The sequence below is a fragment of the Pocillopora damicornis genome, chromosome 13 (assembly GCF_964200805.1).
Source record: "Pocillopora damicornis chromosome 13, jaPocDami1.2, whole genome shotgun sequence".
NCBI classification, from domain to species: Eukaryota; Metazoa; Cnidaria; class Anthozoa; order Scleractinia; family Pocilloporidae; genus Pocillopora; species Pocillopora damicornis.
Genome location: NC_142682.1, coordinates 19,998,833 through 20,020,791, shown reverse-complemented (window position 1 = coordinate 20,020,791; position 21,959 = coordinate 19,998,833). Strand labels below are relative to the sequence as shown.

Below are 21,959 nucleotides of genomic sequence, written 5' to 3'. Positions count from 1 at the left end.
AGTGACGTCATCGAAATATCATGCAGGGGTTTTTCCCAACGATTTCTAAGAATCGGCACTGACGAGCAATTTCGGTTTCGCCTGACGCGGAACTCGCTTTTTTTTTCAGCTTATTTCGGTTTTTAAATTGTAGAAAGATTAAGTTATACCTCTGTAAACATGAAGAAGACCGGAATTTGCATGTCCGAGGTATTAGTGGGTCGGAGAGATCATAGAGTACGAATGAGAGAAATATTTAACCAATTCTCTGCAAGAATCTTAGAGGGAAACCAGATAAATTTTTAACCAATTTATGTTATACCATATTTACATGTAAGTGGTAGAGAAATCACATTTATCTATTTGTTCAAATAGCTTAATTTAAGAGACAAATGCAGTTTGTTTTAACCCCAGTAGGCCACTGAACAGGTTACTTGCGTGACAGACGATGACATCATCGATACGTTTAATTCGTCGGAAATTGACATCCTTCCAGATTCTTGGAATCCGCGCCTGCGAGAAGTTTCGGTTACGCACGATGCGGGACAAATCTATCTCACATTTACCTTTCGAAGTTTAGATACGCACACCATCTTAACATGGACGAAGGTCGGATTTTACACGTTCGAGCTATCAGTAGAAAGATATCCAAGCAAGAATTAATGATATATTTCCAATCACGTAAACAATCCGGAGGTGGAGATATCAGCTCGGTGGACTTGAGGGAAGGCGACGCGGTCATAACATTTGAAGAAAGCGATGGTGAGTTGGAATTTCCCTTTGTTTCATTCTCTCAGCTTATGACCATGATAGCGTCATCAACCACAACTGTAATTATTAATTAGTGTTTTGTTCAAAGAAGTGCGGATTTAATGTAGGTCACTCGAATTTCATGATTTCATGCCTGTTCTTTCGAGTGCGAAACTTCAGCTTTTCCCTTCAAATGTTTCCGGATTTCGCCGAATTCAGATCTTTAAAACAGCGGCTCAAACGTGCATCATAAAAACAAATTTCGGGGAGGGCAAGGACAACGTAGCATTCATTATATGGTTATAATGATTATAACAAAATCCAAAGCATAAGTATATCCTGACAAAGGGTCATGCGTGACTGGCTCATTCATTTCCAAACACTTGCGCTCTTGTTTAATTATTATTGAGATTGTGTTTCAACTTTACATAAAATATCAATGATCATAATTAAATTTTCGCAAGAATCATGCATGAATATTGCAAAGGGAATATTCTAGTGTTAAATATAAGTAGTCTGATGTTTGCTTGGTGTATTCTTTGTTCACTGTGTTAAGTTATTTATTGCCTTTTTATTTTTTCTTATTTGTTTTGCAGTTGCAAAGAGTGTCGTAAGAAGAGCGCCACATACCTTAAATGGAACTAAAGTGGAAGTTTCATATCGTGCATTTGATGAAGAGTTCCATGCAAAGGACACATCTGTTAATCAGGTCAGACCCTTGGGTGAACCTTTTAGGAGTTCACTGATTTTAATCTCGGGAAAAAGCATCGCTAAATCGATGAGTCCTTTTTTGAATTCTCAGAGGCTCGATTCACTTGTATATGACGATGCTCCGATTTCTTAAATCATATTTAATGTTTCCAATAGATTTTCCCTTGTAAATTAAACATCAAATAGTGTCCATAGTGTTTTGGTGGTTTAATTAAAGCCGGTAAACTAAAACCTCTGGACACTATGAAGACCATAAACACTGCCTATGGTGCTTCTTACCTTCATCTGTTTAATGTCTGGGTTTCGCTATTCGCCCCCACTCTCTCTCTCTCTCCTCCCCCCTCCCCCCCCCCCCCCTCATTTGATTTCCTCAAGCAATTTTTCTTTGGTCACAGTTATCTCTCGCGCTCTTGCAGACCTGTGTTATGATCGTTCGAGGACTTCCTCAAAGTACAACCTTGGATACTGTTTTGAATTACTTTGAGAACACAAGGCGTTCGGGAGGTGGCGCCGTAGAGGAAGTGAAAATCGAAGGCAGTGTAGCACGAGTGAAGTTTGAGTCATCTGAGGGTAACTTAGTTGTAATGTTCACCTTCATAAAGTCAGGCGATGAACTCATCTCAAGAAATCAATTGTGTAATTTCGTAACAAAGAGCCGACTAAAAAATTTGCCTTACTTTAAACATATGTCTTTCTGAATCAGTTAGAAGTGTCGTCCATACATTTTGCAGCAGGCACGAGTTCGAATCCTTTTGAAGACTGCCTTCTTGAAAGCTTGTTTTTTTCTGCTATTTGATTATTTTCGAGGATCACTTCGTAACTTGTTTATCATGCAGTAAGGTTTAAGTGCTGAAAAAATGAAACGGTGAGATTTTTGGGTGACGTTTCGTCCCCTTTTTACCCATGATAGACTCATACGACCATGGTCAGATGACTAGAGGAAATGTTTTAAGCTAAGTTATAGAATGTATGCTTTGCTCTCTCTGAGATTTGCTTTCTTTGACACTGTCTGAGGTTTTCTTTTCAAAACAAAGAGCAATTGTTGTTGTCGCTGTTGGATTAAAATCTGTATTCTTCGATTTTCTCTACACTTACTTCATTTCGTATCCTCTTTAGTGGCACAACATGTTGTCAAGCATGATAAGCAGCATATCCTGAATGGTGCTACTCTTGATGTCAGTCTAGAATTACTTGATGATGCGGAAAGTACAAGCAAAACTATCAAGATAACTGGCGTCGCTGCAAAGACCACAGAAGATTCAATTTCCAACTACTTTGAAAACGAGAGGCGTTCTGGGGGTGGAGAGGTAGAGGCTGTGGATCTCCGACCTGAAGAAAATGTAGCTTTCGTGACATTCAAAGATGTTGAAGGTAAATAATTTGGTTTAGGGTGACTTTCATTTTGAATTCTTATAAGGGCTCCTGCTGTCAAGAAAAGAAACCATCCTGCAGAAATATGTCGGATATTGAGAAAAATTATTTCTCGGTAACATTAAATTTTTAACTATTTAACTCCCATGAGTAAGTGACCGAGACAGAATTTCTCCTTACAATATCAATACAATACTAAGAATAAGGAAAATCATCAATGAGGGGATATTTATTTATTAGTTGATCCAATGCCGAATTCCCAGAGATAACATCGTAACAATTGTATGGCAGACAGTAAGGAGAATTACTAATAAGATCTTGTGAATGAAAGGGTCAGAGAACCTGCTGAGCCTCTTTAAGTTAAGTTTTTTTTTTCTTCATCATTTTGTATTCCAAAGAGTGGATCATTAACAGTAAAAGGATTCTTTATTTTTTGTTTCTCCCACAATGGTAATCATTTGTTGCATTTCAAGCTGTAAAAAGTGTGTTACAACATGGTCAGCACATTCTCGATGGAGCCACACTGAGTCTCATGCCCAGCAACACAGCAACTGACTCGCTTGACAAAGTAAGAATACAAGAATCACGAACAATAGAAGTTACTGGACTTGCTCCGAAAACAACTGAAGATGCAATTTTGAACTTTTTCGAAAACGAACGGCGTACTGGGGGAGGAGAGATAGAACGCGTCAATTTTATTCCAGACCGAGGGGTTGCTTTTATCACCTTCGCTGCGGCCGAAAGTGAGTACGAGCAAATTTAAGTGTTTGAACTTAACATATCAAAAATTTCTGTTTTATAATGATAAACTTTTGGTACTTTCCAAGCTGTAAAAAGTGTCTTGGGACACAGTGAGCATACTCTTGATGGAGCCGCACTGACTGTCACACCTCGTAGCACAACCGTTGAACCATGCAACGAGAAAGAAGCACAAGAGTCACGTACCATTGAGGTGACTGGACTTGCTGCGACAACAACCAAAGACGCTATTTCGAATTTTTTCGAAAACAAACGGCGTTCCGGGGGAGGAGAGATAGAGAGCGTGGATTTTAATTCAGACCAAGCAACGGCTGTCATTACCTTTACCGAAGCCGAAAGTAAGTCTGCAGTAAATTTCATACACCTGTCTGTTACCTTATACCTACATCAAGAGGGGATCCTCTCTTAACTTTCATAGCAAAGGACCACGAGAAATAGCACCATTTTACAGTGATTTTAAAGGATTTCAATTGAACTAGCCGTCTCCATTTTTCTTTTTCGCGCCCAATCAAACCGAACGGGCTGACGGCTTGTCCAAGTTAGGATCGAAAACTGACAAACAGAAATTGAACTGGTGGTAATTATTTCCGTAAATGTATGATATGTAGTTATTATCTAATACTGTAGCACAAGTTTTTTGCCTTGTTTCATTTGTTTGTGTGTTTGCCTGTTTGACGAAAATCGTTTAATCTTTCTTCTTACCTGAAGGTGCTCGTGGAGTCATCAATAAAGGAAGTCTTGTTTACGATGGAGTGAATCTCTTGATTACTCTCAAACAACCCGCACGGAAACTGCCCGTGGACACGAGAAGACTCTTTGTGCAAGGCCTCAGTGATAAAACTACCTCAGACGCTCTTCAATCTTACATGGAAGTAGTAAGTGGAGTGGATGTCCTGAATGCTGAGTTTGGAAATGAAACATGTGCAATTGTTACCTTCAATGAAGACTATGGTAAGTTCACATTACTAGAAACTAACACAACTGACAACAGGAAGGGATATATTGCCGTATTTCTTAGAATAAGCGCGCACGCTACGGCTAGTGCCCTCCCTTCAAACAAGCGCCCATCCCCGAGGCCATAATATCAAACAAGCGCCTCCGCGAATAGCCGCCCCTTCTCCTTCCCCCTCACTTTCTAAATATGTGTCGATGCAAAGAAAACCTGTTTCCATTGCCACTTCATTTGAGCTTCAACTACAGCAGAATCAGTACTTGTAAATAGTTTATTAATAGGTGCACTCCACCTGGATTATCCTTATAGATAATAAGCGTTCTATGAATTTGTTAAGAAATACGGTATCCTAATTTAGTAGAAGTGGAATATGCATAGCGTTTACATTGTTGTCCCCGAGCGTAACTTAAACATTGTTTCTTTTTTTAAATATTTTTCATTGAGCGTTAACCCTTTGTAGCCGGTGAATTATTTAAGGTTCTCGAGCTCATTGTTACAGCTTTAGTTTTATCAAATAGGCTCGGTTAAAATCTTCTACTCCCGTTTTAGAAGAGGAAATTACTCCACTAATACACAATCATTCGATGAAAGTGATATATAATCTGATGTGTAATTTTGAATTTTTAAAATAACAGCCCGACTGCTCTTATAGCCCTTGTGTACTCCTAAGATGCTTCAAATCTAGTTCTATGTTTCGTTTTGAAATAGTCTGAAGCTTTTTGCTCTTAATATTTATATATCGTTTTCTTCCGTAAATATATAGATTACAAAGCTGTTGCAAAGATGATCTCCATGAAGCCACTGGAGGGAAAAATCCCAGTAGTAGAGCAACTTCCAGTTTGTCACTGCGTGCAAGTATCGGGTTTTAGCAAGGAAACAACTACTGAGGATACTGTACGCTATTACTTCGAGAGTCCAAAGAACAACGGTGGTGAAGTAAGCAGTGTGGAGCTCAATCTAAAGGAAGGATGGGCGTTGGTTTACTTCGAAGACCCAAAAGGTGTGTAACATAACTTGCCGTATTAAAAAGAGGGATTAAAAAGAGAGTCAGTTACTTTCCCTTTGGTCTGAAATAAAATGTCCCGATTATCCTTGTCAGAAGTATCAAGAAACGTCTAATATTCAGTCCGAAGAAGCCATCAGCAATCTACATGATCTCTGTTGTGGTTCTACTTATCCACTGGAAATACGATTAAAGTCGAGTCCTACATCTTTAACAGGAACCACTCTGTGAAGCTTGGCTTTTCAGTCGATAGCTTAAAGACAGGTTCAGATGATTGTAAATTATAAAGTATACAGCAGTGAAGAACTAAGGCCCACAAGGAATTCATTTAGCAGTAGCCTTTCCCTATCTTTTCTGATAGCCTTAAAACATTTTGAATATCTCTTTCAGCTGTTCTAAATGTCGTGGCGAGGAGTCACTCCATTGGCAATGCACAATTGGGTGTCAGGCCTTATTACTCTTTACTTGGAAAACCTCAGCCAGTTAAAGCTGATGTTGAGCTGGTGCAAAATATCGCTGTAGATGTAGTTAAAATGCAGTTCATTTTTGAACACTGCAAAGCTGATCTGACAGAAGTTCAAAACAGGTATGGTGTTCAGATAACCTGGATAGAAAGCACCGACAGCGTCACGGTCCTACCCAAAGATGAGGCCTCAAGAGATAAGTGCAGCTTCGATGAGGCATGTGAGGCTATTGCTTCTTTCCTTGCTGAGTTTGTTAAAAGCTCTACGCGTGTTCCTCCGCAGGCTTGGGATTATGTAGTCGAAAACTTCAAGAAAAGTAAAAGTTCAGCGAAAGAAAAGCTAAGAATTGATCATATCCCTGAGCAGCACGTCATCCTTTTCGTTGGGAAGAAGCAAGATGTCGAGGATGTTGCCGAAGAATTGGAAGGGGTGATGGAGGAGATTGACAAAAGGCTGAGGAGAGAGGCATCGACATTAGAAAGTACACTGTCTATTCCATATATGCACTTGCAGTTCTTAAAAAATCTCGAATTCGCCAAGGAACTGGAAAGTCGACATGAAGAAATTGAAGTCACCATTCTACTTCAAAAGGGAAAGGTTCAAATTCGAAGTCCTCCTGAAATCATCCATAAGGTGAGTGCAGCTATTTGGGAGGCAGTTGCCAAAATGACAAAATTGAAGCTAAACCTACCACAGAATGCCGTCTCCTTGCTTAGAAGTACGCCCTGTCAGGCATTCATAAGAGATATGTTCACGGCCAACAATTTACAAGCCATGATAGCCTTTGACGAGAAAAACGGAGATTTATCGGTAATGGGGACGGAAATTGATGTCGCAGAGAAAGCTCACGATTTAGTGAAAACTTTGATAGTTGAGGAATGCGTTGACCTGGATGAAGATCAAGTTCAGTTAGAGAAAAATGGAAAGTGGCATCAGCTGAAAAAAGAAATAACAGAAAAACGCATTTTAACACTGTCATTTGATAGAGGCAATAAGAAGATTTACCTCGTGGGCGTAAAGGAGGATGTTTCGGTTGCTGTTAAGGCTGTCAAGCGTTTCCTCACAGAAAATACCATTATCTTTAGCCTTGTGACACTTCCAAAAGGTTGTCACCGATTTCTTGTGAAGTACCGCGAACAGGAACTTCAGCAAATACAAGAGGAACTGAAAGAATATTCCACGCAAATAAAGGGTTTGGCAGATGAAGATGAAGATCATTTGGTTGTCTCAGGTACTAGCTGTGGAGTTAACAATGCTAAGGAACTGATTCAAGATCTGGCATCTAAAGTTCAAAGTCAAAAGATGCCTGTCAGCAAACCTGGGATGAGTAAAGTGCTTGATCGAAGCAAAGGAAAAAAATTACTGGGCATGTTAGAGAATGAAAATAAGTGCGTAATTGAATACTTCAAACCAAGCAGAGATGACGCAAAGGAAGTGACAAAAGAAAAGAAAGCCGAAAAGAAGGAGAGTTTGTGCGACCTTCTTACCCCGGACGGAAAAAGGATTCTGGTGTTCAAAGATAACATCTGCGATCGCAACGTGGATGTGATTGTTAATGCTGCTAACTCAAAGCTTCATCACGTGGGTGGTGTCTCAAAAGCCATTTATGAAAGAGCGGGAGAGGCCTTCAAGGCAGAGTGTGATCGATTTGTCATTGATACAGGACCAATATTGGACGGCCAAGTGGCTGTCACGTCTGCAGGAAAACTACCTTTTAAAAAAGTAATTCATGCTGTGGGGCCACAATGGGGGAAAAAAGCAGCACAGGAAAAATTGATGGGGAAAACTCCAAGAGAGGAGAAGATTTTAAGCTATGCGGTGGAGAATGCCCTAGACGCTGCGAAAGGCTATAACTCAGTAGCCATTCCTGCCATTGGCACAGGCGTCTTTGAATTTCCACGTGAACTGTGCGCCCAAATTATGGTAGAATCTGTGCTGGCTTTTTTTCGAGAAAACCCGAGTTGTCTCCTGTCCGAGGTTCAGTTTACCAGTATCGACGATGGCGTCGTAAAGGCCATAGCAAATGAGATGGATTCTAAACTTCTTAACGATCCCAATTATAAATCGTCTACAGGCCCTAAAAGGAAAGAAAAAGAGAAAGAAAGAGCCACATCAATCCTGGATATTTCCTCAGCAACAGTTTCTTCCAATACCGCTCCAAATGTTATGAAGACCGCTGAAGGTCTAGAATTGGTTCTTGTCATTGGTGATATGACAAGTGAAAAAGTAAGACACATTATATTCTTCGAATTAGATTGATTCCACGTTCAATTTTATCAAGAAAAAAACCGATTATATGATTATAGTTGGTCTCAAACGTATCCAAATGAATCAAGCATCCTTGGGGTATGCTCCTGCATAAAGCTTTTACGGGACCGTTTCAAACAGCCCGTGTCCATCTAACTTTGCTTATGGATAAAATTTAGAAAAGTTGTTAATGAACTGAATTTGATATCTTGCTGGCTTTCTTCAGGTTGATGTTATCGTCAACTCAACCTCGACGGATCTGGATCTAAGTAAGAACGCAAGTGCAAGGGCCCTGAGTGCCGCTGCTGGTCCCAAGCTACAACAAGAATGTAAATTGATTGGCAAGGTAGATACCGGGGAGATTGTGGTTACAAGCGGGGCAAATCTTGCGTGCAAGCACGTTTTCCATACTTCATCCGCCGGATGGGAGAACGGAGCGGGCGAGAAGGTAAGCACAAATATCATATTTTTTTCTGGTAATAAAAGATTTGATAAGTCAGCTTATTATTACCCACTTACCCGTCTACCTTAAATAGAAGAGGCCCCCTACCATTCAAACAGATTCTTTTACGGAGTACGGTCCATTTCCCATTAATTTCATATAGGCTAAGATTTACAGAGTTGAAAAATGCACTTTTTGAACGAAAATAGAGGGAGTTGTATTGCAAAAACGCCCTCAAACAGTTTCTGAGTTCATCTGTGCGGATATTTCAAGTGCAAAAGAATTTCAAATTTAACAAAGACACCATAGTTATAATCATCGGTAAGGTACAAGTATTTTGAAGAGTAAATATCTTAACTACAGGTACTCCGGAGTATCATAAAGAAATGTCTCGAAGAAGCTCAAAAGAGGAGTCTCTTAACAATTTCCATCCCCGCAATTGGGACTGGGAACCTCAACTTTCCCCGTGATTGCGTGGCTGCAGCTTCCTTTGATGAAGTATTATCCTTCAGTAAGAAAAATCCAAGCAGCACTTTGAAAGAAGTCCATTTGGTCGTGTATGATAAAGATTTGAAATCGGTGCAAGCCTTCCAGACCGAACTGAAAAAAAGAGGTGGTGTAGGCTCAACTCCACCGCAGCCACCAGTGGGAACAGCAGATCCGAAAGATGGAAAGAAGAAACGTCGAGGTTGGAGCAGTGGTGGCGCCAAACGATCTAATGTAGATACCCTTGATGATGTTGACGATGCCTTGGGGGAAGAGCCTGTAATATTAAACCCCTCCCAACCCGAAATAATTATTGGCAATGTTGTTGTTCAAGCTGAGACTGGTAACATCACAAAAGAAGTAACTGATGCAATCGCTACCTTATCGAACAGCGAGCTCGATGTTGCAATGGGGGGTGGTGTAGGAAAGGCTATCCTAGCTGCTGGAGGATCAACTATTCAAGCAGAATGCTCAGCTATGGGGACCCAGAAGCCAGGCTCTGTGGTGGTTTCTAGCGCCGGAAAGCTTCAAGTGAGAAAAATTTACCACATGGTTCTAGATTACGGCATGAGCATGCGTTCTATAAGTGACTGCATTTTGACGTGTTTGCGAAAAGCTGATTCGGCTGGATTGACCTCGATTTCATTTCCAGCTGTTGGAACAGGTAATATCAATAAGGATGCCAAAGAGGCTGCAGAGGGAATGATGGCTGCTATTTTCAAGTTTGCGCGAGAGGAACCTGTATCCATTGCTCTAATTCGCATTGTAATCTATCAGCCCCACATGTTAACTGTGTTCCAAACTGCAATGGAAGAGAGCTTATCTTCTGCGAAAGGTGGGACGGGTTTTCTCTCAAAGCTTGCTGGGTGGTTCGGATTCGGACGAAGTGGCTCAGCATCTTCACATTCAATGCCATCGATGCGCATGTTTCACGGAAAAGGAAAGCCTTTCAGCCACATAGAAATTTTCGCAAGCATTAAGCAAGACATCGACGCGGTCATCAAGAAAATAGAAAAGGATGTGGCTGATCACTGCAAGCTGAAAGTAATTGAGCGTGAAGCAATTTGTAACCTTTCAAAGGAGCAAACACAACAAATAAAGAAATTGGAAGCTGAATACGACGTCCATGTTAATATCGAGCAGACCATTGGTCGCATATCTGTAAGAGGTGATGCAGAAGACGTTCTTGAGGTGGCCACTACAATTTACGAAGTACTCAACCAGAAGATCGAGGAAGATCACACGAGAGGTGTTGGTGAGCTCCTTTCCAAAAATGTACAGTGGTTCTCCTATGACAGCGATGATGATGAAACCCCAGAGCCCTATGAGCCCAGCATTAATTTGCAGATTGAAGAAGCCTTTGGCGAGGGAAAAGATTCCGTTATTGTAGCAATCGATGATGCAAAATGCAAAATTGTTTTCAAGGACATGAAGGAAACCTGCCTCGACGATGGAGAAGTGAGAGTCGTCGTTCGAAAAGAGATTGGGAAAGGTACAGTGCAGCTGAACTGAAAAGTAATACGTATTTTACAGTTATGCACACCTATATATCAAAGTCGTTTTAACTGCTATCTGTATTGTACATTGAACTGTGCTAATTGATATGAATTTCAAGTCAGATCAAATCTTTTCAATCAGGTGTTCCATTACCCTTAGAGTGGGATGTGCACCCAAAGGATGGCTCTGGAAAAGAGAAAGAGGTACACCTAGTGCTATTAGACCCTAACGCGAGCGAGTACAAAAAGGTGGTAGAAGAAGTGCGTAAGACGTCTACTGTTAACATTATCAAGATCGAAAGGGTACAAAACCCTGTCCTGTACCGGCAATACATGGTCAGACGGGACCAGATGGAACATAAAAAAGGTAGCAATGAAAAACTACTCTTCCATGGAACGGCGGGAAGCAGCTGCCCCACCATCAGCAAATTCGGATTTAACAGAAGCTACTGTGGCAAAAATGGTAATTATTAAGTTCATTGTTATTTGAAATTTTATACCAAGATGATTTTTTTCTTCATTTTCTGTAAAAAATAACTACTTGGGATTAAAAAGTAATCTTCCACGACTGACGCACTTCAAGATAATTGTGTCCTCCTTATTGTAAATACTTTTGGTGATCACTCGAATTTGAAAGTTAGAAAAAAATGTCGTATCATCTTGTTCTAGACATCTATTGCGAACCCAAGTAGACTCGATTTAGCGTTTAAATAGCCTGGAATGTTTTCATGTTATCGGAAAGAAAAAAATTAATTAAATGCCCACAAGAAGAAAGACGTTGTAATTAACCCGTTGGTTCTCTTATTTTTAGCCACTGTGTATGGAAATGGTGTTTACTTTGCTCGAGATGCATCCTATTCAGCAAGCACAACCTATTCACCACCTGATGCGACAGGAAACCGTTACATGTATCTTGCACGTGTCCTCGCCGGTGAATACACGAAAGGACGGCAGGGAATGATAACTCCGCCTCCCAAGGGAAGTGACGCTACAGATGCTTATGATACTGTTGTGGATAACCCCACAAATCCAACCATATTCGTTGTGTTCTACGATAACCAGTGTTATCCAGATTATCTTATAACTTTCAAATGAGTAAGAAAAAGTCGTTAGGAAACTTTGAATAACCAGTATTGTTCCTTTTCTTTAGGGGGAGAAAGTTTTTTTTTTCTTGAATTTGAGAGTGCTTCTATGAGAGAATCAGGCAGAAGGATTATCAAGGTCAAATTACCGATGTAGTTCCAATCTAGCAAAAATAGTTGATATTACGAACTAGAAGTAATGTTGGGTGCTGATCAATATTGTTATGGTTTTTAGGAAAGATGTAAATACATATGGGGCGACAAAAGATGTAAGTCTTGTTGAGTACTCCTGGTACTCTAACCCTAATTAACGTTGACCTTACTACCCATTCCGTGATGGCGAGCCTATTTTTCATTATTTAAAGTGCGTTTTAGTCTGACCTTTTAGTGCCGCCCAATATATGATTATAATTTTGTCATTTCTTGTATCTGCTCCATGATCCCCCGAGTAAACGTGATAACATAAGGGGTATCTTACAATAAACAGTGGTTCAAAGCAAATCGTCAATTTGTAATTAGGCACTTTCGCATGCAGTTGTCAGTGAACACTCATGCCAAGTGAAAAGTTATTTACGTGAAATAAAGTTTATTACTGAAACTCTCCTGACGAGTTTTTCACAAACACGCCTTCGCGCATTGTGTCCCTAGTATACCATGGAATGACTAGATTTCCAAGGAAACACTGTTATTTTTTTATTTTCCTTATTGGCTCTTTTCATGGTAAGCAATTTCGAATTCGAAATTGCGTCAAGGCGTAACAAAAAAAGGTCAAATCCAATAAAATATGTAAAAACATCACACATGGCTAATCAGCCGCCAAAGATGTGTAAAATATGCAAAATTAATTGAAGACATCATTGACATTCTTTACGCCACGCAACAAAATAAATCCATTTGTTGTCCTCATCGATTTTAAGACTTTGAGGCCCGTTCATTCAGTTCCAGCATATCTGTTCTTTGTCTGTGAGGTCCACAAAGATGTATTTTGATCAACAAAGGAGCAAAAAGAAGAAAAAAACACCATGACTATTTTAGCATACGGTCCCATGGAATATTTTTTAATCGATCTTTGGGATCTTTGTCATGTCGGTTTTAAGACCTCGACGCCTTTTTCTTTCCAACTTAGTTTTCTTCCGCACATTTCCCCTTCGTCTGTGCGGTCCTCAAGGGTTTATTTTTATCAGGGATGGTGCGGAAAAAAGTAAAACCCAGCCAGATCATTTTAGCCTACAGTCCGATGACAGACGCCATTTTGACTTATGTCGATAACTCCATGAACTCATGCAAAAAATTTGGCCTTTGGGGTGACCACATCCACCAGATATTTGAACCGAGAACAATAACACGACATTGGGGACAAGAGCAAACCTAGTAGGGGGGGGCAGGGGATAACGCGTTTAATTCAAGTTTTAATGCTTAAATACGTGGAAGTCTCTTTAGGTCAGGTTAGTTTTCATATGTCTTCCGGTTCGGCCGAAGCTTGAGGAAGAATAGCTAAATGGGCAAGAGCGGTCTAGGCAAGACGGGGCCGGAAAAGTATTAGCCAATGTAAACCGCCAACATTAAATGGAGCTCTCTATGTTCGATGATAAAGTCAAGGCCATAATGAAATGTAGACAGTTTAGCGCGCATTTCAAATAAAGGTGTTTATGCATTTTTTACCATCAAGACCTGTCAACGATACACAGGATCTTTGCTAACTCTCAGACGCTTCAATCAAATCAAGTTAATTGAGGTCAAACACAACACTCAGCTCAATGTCAGTATACTTAATCAGTCAGTTTGGTTTTCATGTGAATTCACGTTTTATTCATCAACTACTCATTGTGTCACTCTAGTACAGACATTAGTCAACAGAAGGAACAAGGTGTAAAGCCTAGGCTGTCACGTGAGAATTTCTCAAGAACAGATTGTCAGCTTCTGCTGTAAGGTAATTCCACTGCGGGATCTGGAAACGGACACGATGACCGCACACGAGAGCCGATCTTACTACCTGGCGCGATCCTGAGAGAGATGTACTTTTGCTATCGTGGGTGAAGACTTCCTTCCAGCATTCGTCTACAAACCATTCATTTGCCGCTGTGTCCTGCTTGTGACCTCGTGGCCGATAGATTCTAATGGACTAGCGTGACATGTCGCGCAATCCACTTGTAGTTGCTACACTTAACCACCAGTACACGTTACTCTGAAATTGTATCAGATTACCGTTCGTTTTGATGCTTATGGAGTCGATATTTTGCCCTGAGACGAAGCTGATACCCTGGCTGTTAAACGCGATAATCTGAAGCGGAAAGGCATACTTCCTAGCAGTCACGCATCGAATTTCATGGCCACTCTTGGCACTTTTTACTGGGTTACTCAGATTCCCTTGCACTGTGCTGCCATCGGCCAAGTGGGAGAATGATGGCATGGGAACGAAAGTGGATGTCTGCACATACAGTCACTTATGTTTTTCGCTCTTCTTAGAATTTTAATTTTGTCATCGAATTCCCGGAGATTGGAGCCTGAGCAATTTGCAGTGCTGTAGGATAGGACCCTTCTGATTTTTTCGTTATGCTTCGTAAGGAGCTCATAGGAATTGAAAGAAAAGCTATCTAGTTGGTGTTAGTTCATTGATATTACATTTTTGTCGTAAGGAAATTTCTGTTATCTAGTATTCCTCCCAGTAGCCTAATTTTTAAAGACATGCAACACATTTATCCCTCATGGTCCACTGAAGGATTACGCGCATGACCGGTGATGACATAACCAAGATGCTCTGGGGTGATTTCACATTTCTGCGAATACCCAGAGTCAGGGCTTCAGAGAAGTTTCGGTTTCGCATGATAGGGACCTTGACTATCATATAGTTTTTTTCGAAGTTTGGAATGCCATACCATTGAAAACATGGATAAAGATCGGACTTTACACGTTCGAATCGGTAGAGAGATATCCAGGCAAGAATTAATGATATATTTCCAATCACGTAAACAATCTGGAGGTGGAGATATAAGCTCGGTAGACTTGAATGAAAGCGAAGCGGTCATTACATTCGAAGAAAGCGATGGTGAGTTGAAGTTTCCTTTTAATGATCTGTTTAAATTTATTTATCTTTCCCTCCGCGATGTGGTTTAAGTTTCCCTTTTTTAAAGAGGTTTAATCATAATTTCAATTCGCTTTTGATGTTCAGTACGAAACTTCCTCTTTCACTTTCAAATGTTTCCAGATGTCCCCTAATTCTGCCGTAAAAGCAGCACCACAAACTAACTGATCGTAATAATTGATCAAATTTGTCCATAATATAGCTGTAAGGAGGGTTTCCCTGATCCAAAATATCACAGAGAGCTATTTCTGAATGTACTTCAGGTACAATTCGGGCGCGACTTACTCTACAAAGGCGGCATTCCTGTTTACATGGAGCGTATTTACCATGTCATTTAATGACATGACGTGCCCGCATGTCCTTCCTAATTTCTGTGGAGCTACTATGGTGCATAAATGACATAACGCAAGCAGTTTCACTTTAGCTGGAAGTTTCGTTTTGGTCGGCTGCGAGGTTTCAAACCTTTCAAGACGGTTTTTTCCGATCCATCCCGATTGAGTAAGACCTATAAAAGATCAAAATGACAACCAAAACCGATAAATAATAGTCGTTTCGACAAAACAATGCGCATGTAGCTATTTCGAGCAACAAAACTTGCTTTGGAGTTCAAGATAGGTCATTCTTAAACACGATGCAAACTATTCCTGAACAAGGTAAACTGAGCTTTTCCTCTTGAGGCATGCAACATTGGAACTCTTCTAAATATCATTTTCAAGTGTTGATAAGTCCCAAAATTGATTTCAATGGAAAATTTTGTTTCAAAGTCGTACAATTCCTAGAATTTTCAACACAAAGCTACGCAATTTTAAACAACAATCGAGTGAAATAAATATACCACGCAAGCTTCGTATATGCCACAAATTCGTACGTTTTAGCTTCACTTTTCGAATGGTAAATCAGGAACATTATGTTGATATGTCTTAAAGTACCTTTAAATAGAGAATTTTAAAGTCGACATCAAATAACTTCGCCGAAGGCAAAATTCTCAGAATTTTCAATACCAATCCACGCAATTTCCTCTGAATTCTAGTGAACAATGATTTAAGTATACTAAAATGTGGTCTTGTACATGCAAATAATTGTTTCTTTTTGCGTTTCTAGGCAGCAAATTAACAATTCTTTGGATAAGCTTTGGTCTCGAATTATTTATGAAGTGGTTGTCTTTTCTTGTCCGCATGCTTAGTATCACAGATAGAGAAGTCTTGACTGTGCTCTGTTCTGCTCGGAAAGTTTATCCACTAAAAAACAAAATAATTTTAGAATCATTAGGGATACCTAAACAAATATTGGATTTTCTCAATAGTTTATAAGAGGTTTTCTGCATAGTTTCCCTCCGTATTTACTGAACTTGAAGCTGTCCCATTACTGTCACGCCACAATGGTCTCGAAGACAACATTCTATTGACGAAACCAACGTGACCTCCCAAGCCTTATAACATGTTTGGTACGTTAAGTGTGACTACTAAGAAAACCAACGCAATTCTTAGAATCGCTTGACATTTCTAAACAAACATCGAATATACTCAGTAGGTTTCTATGGAGTTTTTAGTGGCGTTTTGGTGAAAATTTCCAACTGCCGGCCATTTAGTCATTTGAGACCGTGTCTGGCTGTCTGATTAAAAGCGAACAATTTCTTAGTCGACAACCGAGCGATACTATAGGATGCTCAAGCTGGGAGAATGTTCGCTCAAAAAACAAATTTATTTTTGGAATCGCTTGACATTTCTCTGAAAACATCTGATGTTCTCGTGAAGTTTGAAAGAACATTTCACTTGAAGTTTTGTAGAAATTTCTGAATGCCGGGTATTTAGTCTATTTCAGACCGTACGCGGTTGCCGGGTACTTAACGACAGCGCAAAAAAGGTTACGCAATTTTCTTGCTCTGAATTCGGCTAATAAATTACGATTCAAGCATGCTGAACGACCACGCGGTCTCGCACATGCAAGAAGAATGTTCTTTTTGCGCTTTTATGCCGCAAATTTACAATTCTTTGAATAAGCTTTGGTCTCCAAATTTTTCTTCTGTGGTCGTTTTTGTCTTGTCTTTTTCTTGTCCACAGGCTATGTTATAAAATAATTGGTTCGTGCTTTAGCTGTGCAAGCATCGAGTTCTGAATGCGCTCAGAAAGTTTGGAGAGCACTCAAGAAGTTAGAGTCCCTCTCGACGCAGTCGAACGGAACCCAGTTCAAACGGTCATGGTAGTTGATGATAGTTGACAAAATCACGAAATGCGATCGCGTAATTGTAAACAAATTTAGCGCGCGCTGAGGTCAGCAATCTCGGTGACATTTCAAATTATAATCAAGACATTTCGAATTGAAGATACTGTAGCCTACCAGGGGATGATGTGAATGGACTACGAGACATTCTGCGAAATTTATCATTTTACCATTTGCCATTTCGGTTTGAGTCCGTCTTTGGCAAAACTGCCGACCGAAAAACTATCATTCATCCGCTCGTTCAAACGGAAAAAAAAATTTGTCATCAACTACCGTGTCGAATTTGAACAGGTCCAAACTACATGATAGTTGATGATAGCCGATGATAGTCGATAACAATGCACGATGGTTCGTGTTAAAACGCGTGCAATAGTTGAAACTATCATCAACCATCATGACCGTTTGAATGCGTGCATTCATAACTCGACGTACGCTCGCTAAGTATGAACCAATTCTTACGCCACTTCTATTTGATTACTTCACTCAAATAATTTGTGCAATCCCTTGGATATACAGCTTTTAAAAATTTGTGAGCACTGATTAAAAAATAGCACGCGATCATGTTCCTTCTCAGGAAGGGTTTTTCTTTTCCCCTTTTTTTAGCGTTTATATGGATACACCCGTTTTCAAAAACGCTACAATACACATCATATATTTTTTTCAAATTGCAACATTTTTGAAACATTATATATATACATGTAAGTGAAAGAATCAAAGAGGACGCATCGATTCTCTGTTACTCTGAGTTTCGCGCCTAAGCGCTCGTCTGACAGAAAGTTCTGTCTGACGAGCGCTTAGGCGCGAAACTCATAGTAACAGAGAATCGATGCGTCCTCTTTGATTCTTTCACTTATATATACTCAGCTCTGCTACCACAGCATTGACAGCATTGAGCACTTTATGCCAAGGTAGACTCTACCCCACATTTATATATATATATATATATATATATATATATATATATATTCTACGGTGTTCCACTCTGTTTCCATTGTTCCATTATTGTAAATGTAAGAGCATTACGACACCGTCTCTCTGATACAATCCACACAACCACAACAATCTCTGGTGTAAAATGGAATGAGCAAATGATCTTAATTTTTTTCTTAAAAGTCTCAGATTTTAAACGTGTGGTAATCATACTCTGTATTTTCTGTCAGTGTCAGTGCAGATATTCCCTGGTCCCGTGAGCATATTCCCTCGTTGAAAAAAAATTCATTTCATTCACTACGTTCATTCTCCAACAGTTGTTTCCGATGTTTCCTCGCCATTTGTTGACCCACACTTTCGTTAACAATTCATTATCAATCATTCATTGATACATACGTCAGTTTCTTTATAGGTTACATTCAATTTACAGTTTGTAGGTGTAATACAAGTAGTTGTCTTACTTTCATTTTGTTTTTTCTTTGTTCACTTTGTTTAGTTGCACAGAATGTCATAGGAAGAGCGCCACACACTATAAATGGGACAAAGGTGGAAGTTTCCTACCAAACATTCACGGAAGAGTTCCAGTCTGAGGATAGATCAGTAAATAAGGTTAAATGCCCTTCTAAATCTTCATAAACCTTACCATCATTTATCTCGCAACAAGCACCGTTTAGTCCAAAGGTTGATCGTGGGTTCTTACAGCATGACTTCAAATATAACTTAAAATAACAAGCCTAAGCCGGCTCTAAGGGAATTTTTCAGATTTTCTTGGCATATTGGCCATAAGTTGCAAAGAGTCGCACCAAGAATATTACATACAAATTCATATTTCACTATATAAGGCATGTAGGTCTTTGGTCACGTGTATTTCTCGTGCTCTTCCAGACCTGTATTGTCATTGTTCGTGGTCTACCTCAGGATTCAACGGAAGACACTGTTTTGAATTACTTTGAGAACTCAAGGCGGTCGAAAGGTGGCGCCGTTGAAGAAGTGAAAATCGAAGGCAATGTAGCACGAGTGAAGTTTGAGTCATCTGAAGGTAATCTAAACAATATAATGACCTTTTTAAGATCGATTTTATTTTTGCTTAGAGCGGAGCACGTACTAAACAATTATTCCATGAACCATGGATATGAGACGATAGATAGGCAAGGAGTTGACTTAAATCATCTCAAATTCAACAAGCACGAGTGGAATAATTGATATGTTAAAATAGCCCCAAATTATAGATAAATCTTCCCAACTTTATTTTGTAAGAACAAAAGGAATGTTTCAGTGCGCGAAATTTTTTTTGGTTGCGTTTTAATTTTGACACGTACACTTATGATGGCTAAGCCAATAAAAACTCTTGAATTGCATTACCTAATGATCCATATTTTGATAATTAACCATTATTCCATGAGCGCGCGTTGGATATGAGATGGTAAATAGCCAACGAGGCAAGTGGCGCCGAGTTGGCTATAACCAATTCCGTATCCAATAAGTGTGAATGAAAAAATTTTTGTATCAAATTTCATAAAATCCTGAACGTTCGGATATTCCGAGCTCTTTTCAGCTCTGCAAAAGTTGACGCAATGCATTTTCATATAAGCTGACTCGGAATATGAGCTGATAACTAGAGTCGAGTGATCCAATCAGAACACTAGAAATGCAATATTCGGAGTTGAAAATTTAATAATAGTCGTTATAACCAATCTATTAATTTCAAGTGATTCTATCGGCCACTCTACACCACGTGGTGCAAAATCAATGACAGTTATATCGCAATAATCCCTGTTTACGTCAATATTTTCCTCTGATTTTTCCGTCGAAAACAAACAGGCCAGCGAGGAAAACCCAGCACAATAGATTCGCTTTTTCGTCTTTATTACTTTGCACCGCAGAGAAACGTACTCGTTTTATGGAGTAGAGTGATAGTAATATTACTAAAAAAGCCGATCTCAAATGCTCCTTCGGAAAGTACAAAAAAGTCAACAAATTTGTTGTCAACGCGATACGAAAATAAGTGAAGGTGATGTCCTTGGCTGGGAGACTGTCCTCGAAATTTCATATTTTCCTTACAAATTTCCGGCTCCCCGGCCGGATATACATCTTTCGGAAAACATCTCTGCCGTAGACATTGTAAGCCGAAATACAAGCCGCCTGTAGGGGTTTATATACTAATTACTATTTGTAGATCACTAGTATATTGCTGTTGTTGTTTCTCAGTGTTTTTGTAGTGCTTGTTCCTATCGGATAAACACCTTAGCTATTACATAATCTTTATTCTATTGGTTAGCACACCCTTGACCGCAGTCACGTGATTCATGGTATTCTAATAAAGCAGTTGTGTAGAGCACTTAGCCTGTGCACGCGTTACACTATAGCAGTATATAACGAACCCAAATATACAACATTTTTAAACACCTATCTCATTTTGTGCTCTCGGTAGTGGCACAAAGTGTTGTCAAGCATGATCAGCATATCCTGAATGGTGCTTCACTTCATGTCAGTCTCGAGTTGCTTGATAATGCTGAAAATACAAGCAAAACTATCCAGATAACTGGCCTTACTGCGCAGAGTACTGAAGACTCCATTCGCAACTACTTTGAAAATGAGAGACGTTCTGGGGGTGGAGAGGTAGAAGTTGTTATTTTTCGGCCGGAAGAAAATGTGGCCTTTGTGACTTTCAAAGATGTTGATGGTAAGTCGTTTGGTACAAGTTACATTTTGCTTTTAAATCTAGTAAGGGCTGCTCTTATCATACATTAGAAAAGATGAAGAACTGGCGTATTTATTCAGCACAATTCCGCGTTGGTTCTGTTACATTGCGAACAATCTGGCTGTGTCCTTCTTTAAAGTGGTGTGAGTCACAACCAATGGTACTTCAGTAAAGCCAGTGCATTGCTTTGTATGTTTGTTTCAAGTTAGGCTCCCACTACTTCTCCACCCATTTAATGGATGCTTCCCAACTTGAAGTGGATGAGTGGTTCCTCCCAGTCCTTAAATGTTATTTTGTTCAGATTAACTAGGAAAGATGAAACATTCTTCTTGTCTAATAGTGAGAGGTGATGCATGTCTTGTCGCAAGTATGGGACCAAGAAAAAATCTTGAGTTCCTGAGGAATCTCCCTGCAGATCCTTGGATTTCTCGCTTCGATGAAAAGCAATTGAACTTATTTCCATATTGATAACAATCCAGCAATCCTATCCTTTCAGTAATCAATCCATCAATTGGTTCATATCTTTATGATTTTTATTTTAACAAAAAAAACCTTATTGTGTGATCTATTTTGTTCCTTTCTTTTCACTTCGTTTGGTTAATCATTGTAATTTTTGTTAATTGTTTGACAGTTGCAAAGAAGGTCATAAGTAGAACACACACTTTGAATGGAACAACAGTGGAAGTCTCATGCCATTCAATCATTGACGAGTTCCAGGCTAAGGGCGGATCAGAAAATCAGGTTAGACCCACAGTTTAACCATTTAAACTTTATACTGTGTTTCCTTTCGCGCCGAGCATTAGTTAGTCGAAAAGTTTCCTTTTGATAACGCCTGGCATGAATTCATTCGAGCATACATTGCACAATGTCAAAGATTCAATGTCTAAAAGCGGTGTAATTGATGGTCCTGTAAACTTTTCCTTAGAAGAGTAAATTTATCTCTGAAAATATCGTTCCTACAGTTAAAAACATCGTTTCTTTTCTGTTATTTTTGCTTTTGTCTTTGTACCGAAATTTTACATTATTTTCTCATGAAAATGTTTGTTCCGTCACATGTATCTCTCGTGCTCTTGCAGACCGGTGTTGTTCTCGCTCAAGGACTACCTCAAAATGCAACGGAAGACACTGTTTTGAATTACTTCGAGAACTCGGGACGGTCGGGGGGCGGCGCTGTTGAAGAAGTGAAAATCAAAGGCACTGAAGCACGAGTGCTGTTTGAGTCATCTGAAGGTAACTTTATAACATGTGTAGCTGGTGTTTGGCATTTTAGTCCGCGAGAGGTCT

At 39.6% G+C, this 21,959-nt stretch overlaps 2 protein-coding genes across 3 annotated transcripts in view; both read left to right on the top strand.

Moving 5' to 3' along the window:
- Positions 1-60: 60 nt before the first annotated feature.
- Positions 61-12,340, top strand: LOC113664479 (protein mono-ADP-ribosyltransferase PARP14). 2 transcript variants are annotated; one of them, XM_027180077.2, is made up of 13 exons: positions 61-741; positions 1,326-1,438; positions 1,857-2,010; positions 2,557-2,811; positions 3,285-3,554; positions 3,639-3,908; positions 4,279-4,521; positions 5,286-5,522; positions 5,916-8,215; positions 8,463-8,684; positions 9,042-10,656; positions 10,803-11,123; positions 11,472-12,340. In XM_027180077.2, the coding sequence occupies exons 1-13, from the start codon at positions 579-581 to the stop codon at positions 11,753-11,755; spliced, it is 6,447 nt and encodes a 2,148-aa protein (XP_027035878.2). In that variant the 5' UTR covers positions 61-578; the 3' UTR covers positions 11,756-12,340. The 2 variants fall into 2 exon arrangements, with proteins under 2 accessions (XP_027035878.2, XP_089047674.1); XM_089191548.1 differs by lacking the exon at positions 1,857-2,010 and having other exon boundaries at positions 511-741.
- A 2,173-nt stretch (positions 12,341-14,513) lies between these two features.
- LOC113664396 (protein mono-ADP-ribosyltransferase PARP14) overlaps positions 14,514-21,959 on the top strand; it is a 30,831-nt gene continuing 23,385 nt past the window's right edge. Inside the window, exons 1-6 of the mRNA XM_089191546.1 lie at positions 14,514-14,788; positions 18,471-18,583; positions 18,860-19,013; positions 20,406-20,657; positions 21,307-21,416; positions 21,752-21,905. Coding sequence (XP_089047672.1) covers positions 14,629-14,788; positions 18,471-18,583; positions 18,860-19,013; positions 20,406-20,657; positions 21,307-21,416; positions 21,752-21,905 — 943 coding nt within the window. The 5' untranslated portion in view covers positions 14,514-14,628. The remainder of the gene's footprint in view (positions 14,789-18,470; positions 18,584-18,859; positions 19,014-20,405; positions 20,658-21,306; positions 21,417-21,751; positions 21,906-21,959) is intronic.